General features: G+C 43.1%; 1 protein-coding gene across 2 annotated transcripts in view; it reads left to right on the forward strand.

The window, feature by feature from the left end:
• Positions 1–10,014, forward strand: part of KIF24 (kinesin family member 24) — a 43,360-nt gene that overhangs the window by 15,901 nt on the left and 17,445 nt on the right. For both annotated transcript variants that reach the window (XM_088156324.1, XM_014886096.2), the window contains exons 9-13: positions 1,233–1,338; positions 3,151–3,222; positions 3,886–3,995; positions 4,903–7,257; positions 8,178–8,271. In XM_088156324.1, the coding sequence (XP_088012450.1) occupies positions 1,233–1,338; positions 3,151–3,222; positions 3,886–3,995; positions 4,903–7,257; positions 8,178–8,271 (2,737 nt within the window). The remainder of the gene's footprint in view (positions 1–1,232; positions 1,339–3,150; positions 3,223–3,885; positions 3,996–4,902; positions 7,258–8,177; positions 8,272–10,014) is intronic.

The raw sequence follows: 10,014 nt of genomic DNA on the forward strand, positions 1-10,014 counted from the left end.
ACATATGAACTCATCACCTTTGAAGTCAGTAGAATGAAATTGTCACTTCTGGGATTGCTGCAGAGTGACCTAAATTAGGTCAGATGCATTTGCCCCTCAAAGCATTTTTGTCCTGTAATTGACTACAAAGGGAGTGTGGCATGACTAGCCCAGGTGGAGATGATGCCATGACAGATGTTTGCCTTTGGTCAGAAGAATCAGAGTACCTCACATAAACCTCCTTGATAATTTGAGTGTGTCACTCTGAAGCTCTCTGCAGCAGACAGAAAGAGAAGCTTATTTACTCTTGTGGCATCCACTTTATGTATTCAAAAACTAATTGTGCCTCTTCTCAGTCATCTTTTCTTCAGACTAAATAACCTCAAGAAATAGGTCTGAGGACGAAAGTCTGTGTATCTGCATTACTGCCGAGTGTCACAAAACCCTGCTGACATAACCTTCCATTAGCTGCCACACAGTCTTTTTTCCCAGTATCTAATTTTGAACACAAGGCAAAATGGGAGAGTCACAAACACTGAAGAGAGGAAAAGACAGAACAGGCAGGCGTAGAAATAAAAGTATAGAGGTTATGTAGGTGTGGCATCTGGACTGCAGGGGTTTTGTATGTCTGAAAGGGAGCTGTAGCTGAACTGAGGAAAGAGTGCCAAGATGTGCCTCTAAAAGAAGTCAGGGCTGTTGCAGAAAAAGAGGAAGGACAAAGATATAGTGCAACAGTCAGTACAGCAGCTGGCAACCAGAGCTAGGGAGTGTGAAAGGGAGTAATGGAGTTTTGTGGAAAGAAACAGAAAGCTCAGTGTATTACTTGCTACACTGAAAATTACTGTTCCTGTTGTCCTGAATTCCCACTTGACATGGCAGTTTTCTGTTTTACCTGGAAGGAGAAATCAAGCAACTTACAATTTCTTTTAACTGTGTTTTAGGAAACTACAAACACAGTGATTATGTGGAGAGATAATGTGTTGCACTTTACACAGCTTATCCATTAAACTGTGGAGCACTGTCATCACATGTAACTACACTTTCTATTTTTTAATGTTAAGATGCTCTGACACTGTTCCTGCTGCTATGCTTATTTTGGTATCGCAGATATTTCCAGTGGATGTTTCTTGTTGTTCAAAAGTATTAATTTCTAATCACTCTTCTGATGCCATGTGTTGCAGCCTGCTGATCTAGTGAAAAAAAGAAGAGGGAAAAAAAGCCCCTAAGATAAATGCAACTTTGTTTTTTTCTAGGATATCATTCATTGACTTGGCTGGCAGTGAAAGGGCAGCTGATGCCAGAGACTCGGATCGACAAACAAAAATGGAAGGAGCAGAAATAAACCAAAGTCTTTTGGCAGTAAGCTACTATTATGTCTGGGGAAGGTTTTGTAATTAATTACTAGCATGTGTTTTAGGATAAAAATGAACCACAGAATAATGTATGTATGTATTCCATGAAGAGGAGAAGATAACCAAGGTACTAAGTATATTCCATTTAATTTGTCTCTTTACTGAAAAACAACTTAAGAAGGAAGATATATCCTTATGAAAATTAAGTATTTTTAATACATTCTTTTAATACAGGTAAACATAGCATGGAGAATGTTAGGTGTAGTATAGTAGGTGACCCATATTTTATATAGAAGGTTTTGTGCCTTCTAAAGAATACTGGCTTGGAGTTGCCATGTTTGTTTCATAAAAGTACATCTGTTCCTGCCACTTTTTTTTACCACTTAAACTCAGGCTTCTCTTTTTAATCAGGAATAAAGGACTTAAGAGCATAAAAACTAGCAATTTATGCATAGGAAGGAAGGAACAGGAAGAAATGCACTGCTAAGGCAAACTGTCTTTATAAGTGTCCACAGTCAGGCAAAGAGGGACAAAGGAGCAGAAAAATGCCATCTAAGATAAAGCAGAAGTGCCTGTACGTGTAAACGCTGCAGAAAGCTTTGCACTGCCTTTAATGCAAACAAGCAAAGCTCAGTGGTGACTGGGGGCTTCTTTAAGCAAGGCTGAAGGTGATACAGGTTCCTGGGTATGAGCCAGCAATGCAGAAGTCAGTGCACACAACTGTAAATAGGAGCTGTAAATAGGAGCTGGCTTGCTCTGCTTTCGGAATGCTGTTTTGCACAGAGGCTTTTCCTGCTCTGGAATATGAGTATTTGTGCTGGGAGGTAGCCTGTGAAGTGAATGTGTTTCTGTACTTCGTTCTTTCTTGAGTTCTTGCTAGTGAATAACTGAGTGTCACGGGGAGCTGGGACCTGAGTAGAAAGATATCTGATCTTGAAGGTCTTCTCCAGCCTAAACAATTCTATGTTTCCTGAGTATCCTGAGTGTAAGCCCATGAAAGTCTTTTAAAAGAAGGTGTAAAGTCAGAGTCTGTATGTTTTTGGTATTGTGTGAAATTAAGAAGATACCTGAAAAGTCTGCAAGTAGTGACTGAATTAAATATAAAAAGCATCTTTGGGTAAATCTTCGTAACCTGCAGCCTGTTAAAACCTAGCTCTGGCCTCAATGATCATAACACTTTCTTCATACCTTTAAACCCATGAGATTTGAAGTCTGCTGCTGGTTTGAATATTCATGTTGTTTTCAAATGGAAGACTTTCAAACACTGGAACTATGAGAGCCAGACTAAAGAATTGTAATAGTTTGATCTCTTACTTGTTAAAGGTGCAGTTTTTAATAAAATGCTGTAAAAGTGAGAAATAAGTGTCGTTTTCAGTGGGAGTCTGTAGAATGTATACAGGCTATAAATGCTTGATGGCAGTATCACCATGACAATACAGTAATCTTCTATCTCCAGAAGAAATAAAATAAGAGATGTAGCTCAAAAAGCTCTGTCCTTCAGGTACACCTGCCCTGCAAGCTGCAGCATAGTTAGGCTACACCCAGACTGGCTTCAGACTAGCTAAATGTGTGCAGGCAGCAGCTCTGTGGAGCTCCGTGGAGCTCCGTGAATGCTAAATGTGTGTGCTTACCCAGCTCCTTGCATTTGGTGCAGCCCACGGAGTCATCAGGCAGGGCACAATTTGACCTTGCAAGGGACAACACATGGTAGGAGTCAAAGGTGACACAGGACCTGGGTAAGTTTGGTTTGATGCGGTTCAGTTCCTTGCCAGTGCATGACTGATCTATTTTCCCTTCTGTTTTTCCTTTCTTTTGGTAGCTAAAGGAATGCATTCGGGCATTGGATCAGGAACACACACATACTCCTTTCCGGCAAAGCAAATTAACTCAGGTAAAATCAGCAGAAAGGCAAAAGGAGAGGTTTCCTTGCTGAGGAAAAAAATAAGCAAAAAATGAATAAATAAATAAATAAATAGATAAATAGATGGCATAGTTCAGTAACTGCTTCCTCTCTTGAGAAAGAGAGGAAATGCATAGCTTTTGTAAATTTTAATTTTAAAGGTAATCACAGAATTAAAACCAACTGCCAATTTCCTCCAGCCATGAATGGGGACTGGCATGGGAAGAAAAAGAAGCCAAAAACTGAAACCAAACAAAATTCCAAACACCACCTTCCAGATTCATGCAGAGTTACCATCCATTTCCCTCCAGTCTGAAACCAGTCTTGCATATTCTATTCAGTTATCTCAGTGTCCTGGGAGTTTTCATCAATATTTCTTGACTTCAGCTGTAACATCTGTTTTATTCCTCAAACCATATTGCACCCTTGAGGCGTCTGGAACAAGGGCTTGTTTAGAGCCCTAATTAAAACTTGTATTAATTTTAAACTGTAAATAAATAAAGGCAAGAAAAACTGAGACAAGAGGACTAAATTTATTAAAAAAAACCCAAAACAGTACCCCATGTTGAATTTCTTCTGTAGATATTACTAATTTACAGAATGTGCAAGGGACATGAACTGCTAAGAACCCAATTTTTTTCCTTTGAACCCTAGGTGCTAAAGGACTCTTTCATTGGCAATTCTAAGACATGTATGATAGCCAATATTTCACCGAGCCACATAGCTACAGAGCACACCCTGAACACCCTGCGATATGCTGACAGGTAGGAGGTGAAACTCAGTCTTGCCAGAGTGAAAATCACAAAGTAAAAAGTAATGCATGATATTTTATTTTAGTTGTATTGAAAATATCGATTTAGGCGAGAAACAGAATCTTTACGCAGCTAATAAATCGTTGCCTATTCCAACTCATATTTAGTCTTAAAATTTTTTGGGTCTTGTAAATGCTTTCTGATGACCGTCTTTAGTGATGAAAATATCACTGTATGCCCTGTAACTGCAGGATTACTGACCTCAGCAATCAAAAGTTTTGGTTTAGCTTTATATTGTAATTCTGCTTACAATGTGTGCCAATCCTTCACCCTCCCTCCGACAGAGCAGGAACTAAATTACAGGCTGTGCAATGCTGGTCTTAAAAGGACAAGAGCTAACTTAAGGGGCAAGAAGAGCAAAAAGAACAGCTGAGGGTCAGGGAGGTAGGGGAAAGGGTGATACCAGTTAATCAGCTCTTCACAGTTGCACTGCCGAGTCTGATCCAGGAGCAGTGCAGCCCTGTGCACATCACCTGAGCTCAGGCACCCCACTTCAACTACTCCAAAAGTCCTACTTTGAGCCTTGTGGGACTCTCTGACGTGCTGTGAAGTATACCAGCTTGTTCTGCTGCATTGTAACGTGTGGAAATGCCATCCCCTTGCACTGAAACTGAGGCCATTTCCACTCACTTGACCCATTATGCACTGCTCAAGGAAGCACTTAAAAAGACTGCTATAGATTTTTCCAAAAGTTCAGGCATTTTGGCAGAGGGGTTTTGATACCTGTGAAGATCACAGACAGAAAACAAACCATGAATTCAATATTTAGTCTTAGTATGTGAAAGCATTGATTTGTTCTAAAGATGCTGTTACTTAACTGAAATCATGACATCTTATAAATCCATTCTCTTTTTTGCAGGGTTAAAGAGCTGAAGAAAGGGATTAGATGTTCTACCCCTGTCACAAAAAGGCGTCGCAGAGCTAGAAATGTATCTCCAAAACGTGTCCAAAGCACTCCCTCTTTGCCACCTGGGGAAAAGAGCTCTCCAAAGAAAGTGAAGCTAGGCCTTCAGCATCCCTCAGGTGTTACAAAACCAAAGGCATATCTTGCAGCACTCCAGCCACATGGTGTCCCTCTTACCTCTACCCCCAAGGCAATTGGCAAGGGACATGCCTACAAAGGAAATACTAGCACTCCCTGCTTCCACCACACCACTCCTGTTAAGGGACTCCTACGGATAACACATCCCCTAAAGAAGAAAAATGATGATCTATCCCCCCACTCTGAAAAGAGCTCCTCCATGAAGGATTTCATTGCCTCAGCAGAAACAAAAGAGAGTGGCCAGCAAGACAAGTATATGCAAAACAGAACACCTGTCCAGTGCCTCAAAGTCCAGACAGTACAACCTGTTCAGAAACAGATTGCTCCTAGAGATGATAATTCCTTTGGAGATGGAAGTCTGCCCTCTGACAGCGAACAGGAATGGGGAAATACTTTTGCTAAACAGTCTGTTGAACCCTGGGCATATCTGCCTCCATTTCAGAAGGAAAGGGAAGAGCATTTACGTCTTTATCACCAGCAGTTTCAGCAGCCCCCTATTCTAAAGCAAAAATTGAACTATCAGCCCCTTGAGAGGTTTTTAATGCAGTGCAAGCCCGAGGAGATTCAAGAGCAGCAGGAGCTGAGCCTTACTCTAACTGAGGTGCAGAGCAAAGAGGGGATGCAGTTGGAAGATCTGGACGACAGTGATTTCAGTGAAGATTCTTTCTCACCTGTCTGTAGTCAAAAGAGCGTGAAAAGAGGAAATACCAACAAATGCAGTCAACATTCATTTTTCCTTCACGAAAGAGAAGAAGGAACTGAAGAAGAGCAAAAAGGCCAAAAGCGACAGGACTTATTTTTTAAATATGCAATATCCATGCAAGATCATGGATTGGATTGTAGTGAGGGTAGCCCAAAGGCAGAGGAATCCATTAAAAATGCGGGCTGCAGCAATACTCCTGCAGACTGGAGCTATGACTTAGATGTAGAATCCTCTCCAAGCAACACTGCAGAAAAACCTTACTGCCTGCAGGAAGATCCTTCTTGCAGCTGGAGAAATGGCAAGGATTTCCTATCTAATCATAAAGAGTACAAGTCAAAACCCAGATGTCTTGTTTACTCCAGTGAAGCCACTTCAATTTCAGAAAAGGATGCTTCAAACCCAAATGTATCTCCTGTATTGAAATCAGGAGCTCCAGAGTGCAAAGAGATTGATATCCAGCATGAGGAGACGGAAGAATCCCCTTTGGATAAAAAGGCTGCCCTTGCAGGAGGTGTAAAATGGAAAGCTCGAAATGGAGTTAGCCTCTCTGTTTCTTCCAGCTGTTCCTCCGAGCTCATGGCCCCTCTCCTGGTGTCCCCTCTTGATGGTGAGGACACAACCGAAACAGAGAAAGCATCTTCCAGCCAAGAGAAGCCCCCCCGCGAGAAGCAGGAGCCGGACAGTGACACCCAGAGCAGGTTTGAGGAGGAGGGCTGGCAGCGCACCAGGAGCAGATCCCTGACCGACAGCATGCTGGAGCTGGGGGAGCAGCCCCGCCACGCGGGAAGGCTCTGTGCCCTGCTGGGCTCCTCTCAAGCCTCACCCAAGCGGCTCCCACCCGCCTGCGGCCGTGTGAAGCCGTGCTGCTGCCGCCTGGGAGTGGCTTCATCCAAGCAGGGAGTCCGGCGCAGTTTGTTTGTTGGGCATGACCCGATGGAAACATCCGCAGCTGGATCCACAGCTGGATCCTCGGTCCCCAGGCCAGAGAGAGAGAATGGGGGGCTTTGCAGTGACTCCCCTTGCAAAGAACACTCGGGAGGCAGACGGTGTGGTGCTGATGTTAATCAGCATAACAATGCTGGTAATTCAGGGAAGTCTAACTCAAGTCAAGGGCACCATGCTGAGGAAATAAATGCTGAAATACCTGAAAAGAGCTATGCAGCCCAGTCCCCCTCTCGGGAGAGCAGCCTGCTACTGCAGCCCAAGGCAGGACTGAGGAATGAGGACCTCACCCGTTCTGAAGACCCTTCCAAATCATCTTTTGGCAATGAGGAAACAGAGTTGCTAAAAGCCAAGTTAAAGCAGAGTATTTTTGCACAAGAGACTCTTGCTGCAGATGCAGGATTTGCAACCAAAGATAATAAACCAATAGCAAATCTAAAGTGCCCCTCACACATGTCCAGCAACAGCTCTCCAAATGCTGCAGCAGAGATGGCAAAATGGCAGAGGGAAGCCCTAGAAAAGGCACAGTAAGTCTTGCTCATCATGAAGTTTGTAGTGAAGCTTAGAAATCCTGGACATGTGATACATTTACCTTTATTTGTATGTCATACTTACATGTACTTCAAAAACCAATGGGTAATCTTCTATTAAATAATTATAAGAGTAGTCATAATTTATAGTAATTATCTTAAAAATATATGGTTGCTTGTTATTTAGTGATATTTTAAAATCTCACAGGAAGCCAATTATTCTATTAGAGCTTCTAGGATAATTCTAGAGGAATAAATATAATAAAAACTGCAGTTCTCAGTAATTAATTGGCTTACTATGAGCTGCAAAGTACCTCAAATATATCAAAACCTTCCATCAAGAATCAGGTTATAGCTGTTCCATCAATGAAAAGAAAAGCTGCAAGAGCAGTTGGGCAGTCACTGAAGATGTAGATACAAACTTTGAGTACTCTGAGCTGCCATTGTCAGCTCTCAGGGACTGGACTGCATTCCCTTGACTTGAAAATACATTGTTGGTCAGTGAAACTTGCTCAGAGGAATCAACAGCAGCACTGCATTCCTGCTTGGCCTGTTTCTCACTGACATTACTTACAGACTCATGGTTATAAGCCATTTCACCAATTAATTAGACGATTGTTGTGCTTCTTGATTCTCCTACTGTGAAAAGCAGTTGTGTGCTGCCTGTTCTAAGGAAGGGCTGTTGTCACTCCTCTGTGAGCAGCCCTCAGCCACCCAGTTCATCCTGAAGCCCAAACAAGTGCAGTCCACTGCACTTCATGGAACACTGGTGTGCCCTTCCTGAGTGCCAGGGACACAAGACAGCAAGGCTTCCTCTGGGTATTCCTCTTTCTTGAAGGTTTATTGAGGCCAGCTGTGATTACAAGCAGTGATTACACTACAGGCTGTGTAACCAGTGTGTGTTATGTGTTAATCAGGCAGATTGTAATTCGTGCTCATCGGCAGCAGCTGGATGAAATGGCATGCCTATGCTTCAAAGAGGAGTGCTTGATAAATCAGATGTCAGCAATGGTAAGTGTTTCAGATGATGGTTTTGGTGCCCATTGAACCTGTATAAATTAATATTAGAGATTATTAACTTGAATTGGTATGTGATGTCCCTTGTCAGTTTAATCTCTTCTCCAAAGCCAGCCTTAGTCCTGGGAAAGGCGTCTCATTTTCAGTGCCTGTTGTGTCTGCCAGTCTCCACTCTGACAGGACCTTGGGGAGCAGGAGATAGAAGGGCTAGCCCTGAGGCCTTGTCTGATAAGAGAGTCTTCCCTTATCTTGCATCACGGGGTAGACTGTAACAGACAGGCCATCTGTCCCTGTGATGATTTAGTTCTTGCAGCCTGGGACAAGTAAACCAATATCACGGAACAGAGCACACCCCTAGGGCAGGACTGGTGGCATTTGGCTCTTCCCTCTGGGTGCCTCTTTGCCTATCACACTGCAGGTGTGCCAGCAACCCAGACCTTGCTTACTCCAGTGTTTTGACCACTGTGGCTTCTTCCTCACACGCTCTTGGCTTTGGTTACGCACATGTTTCTTGGATTACCTTTGCCTCAGATGACAGAAGTGTACCCTAGACCTAAAATCTGGCACCTGCATGGCCCCACTGCTAGCTAGGCAATCCCAGTTCTGTTTCTCCTGCATCCCAACAGATGCATGTCACACTTATGTGTAAATACAGACTATGAACATTTTCCAGTGAGAACTCCTGTCTTCCCAGTTCTCTCATCTTCTCAGTAAAGCCAAGCTCCATTGCTGCATAGCATTATCAAATCATTTCAATTCCTATCACAGTTCAGATCTGAAGTACAGGAACTCTTCCCTCAGGGACTTTGGAGTTGGTCCACCATGTGGCTCATTCACTGTGATTTCAAGCTGCATATGCTGTTTTACACATAACATACAGTTCACAAAGCAGCAAAGGAGACATAAATTGTATTATTTTTGTGGCAGACAATGCAGTGAAACAAAGCTATCTTTCATCTTCTTAATTTTTTTTTTACATCTTCTGAGATTGTTCTTCATAAGTCTGTTGGTCACTGGACACCAGCTCTCTGCCCCGCCATTTATTTGCCCCTTGCAGCAAGCAGTTATTTTCTGGCTAGCAGAATTCTGACAAGCTTGCCAGGCCTACCAGCAGTGTGTGAATAACATACCCTGTAGTTTTATTTCACAGCATGACCTTTTTTGGGTAATGAAATATGCTTGGGCTTCATGCACAGCCTCTCTCCTTCCATTTTCAGATGGTTTCAACTTCCCCAGCCATGCAACTTCGGCTGCAGGAGAAACTCCTGCCAAGACCAGCCACACACTTTAAAAAAACCCCAATATTTAAAGTGCTTAAGAAAAATATGCCACAGCAGCTAGGCTAGTCTTCATCACTGTCCTGATTTCCCTGCAGGACAGAGATTCAGTGCAGGAGATACAGCTGGAGTACTGCCAAATAAGCTTTTGTGTGATTGATTTTCATGCCCAGCAGCTGAATTTCCCAGCCCTGGGGATGCTGACACCTCCCAGCTTCTCAGGCACAGACCTGTGAACAAAGGCACCAAACTACTCTCAGCTGGAGAGCGGAGCACATCCAAGTGCTCCCTTATTAATACAAGCCCTACTTTTAAAAGGATTAAAACTCCATTTCAGTTTTAATCACAGTTCCATACTGCCTTTTATCCATGTGATTATGGAAGGTAGAGTTCCCTGGGCTGAGGCTGGATACAGACAGTGTATTGCTCATGGCAGACCTGCAGCCATGGCCCCATGACC

This window comes from Sturnus vulgaris, chromosome Z (genome assembly GCF_052056855.1).
Source record: "Sturnus vulgaris isolate bStuVul1 chromosome Z, bStuVul1.hap1, whole genome shotgun sequence".
Taxonomy (NCBI): domain Eukaryota; kingdom Metazoa; phylum Chordata; class Aves; order Passeriformes; family Sturnidae; genus Sturnus; species Sturnus vulgaris.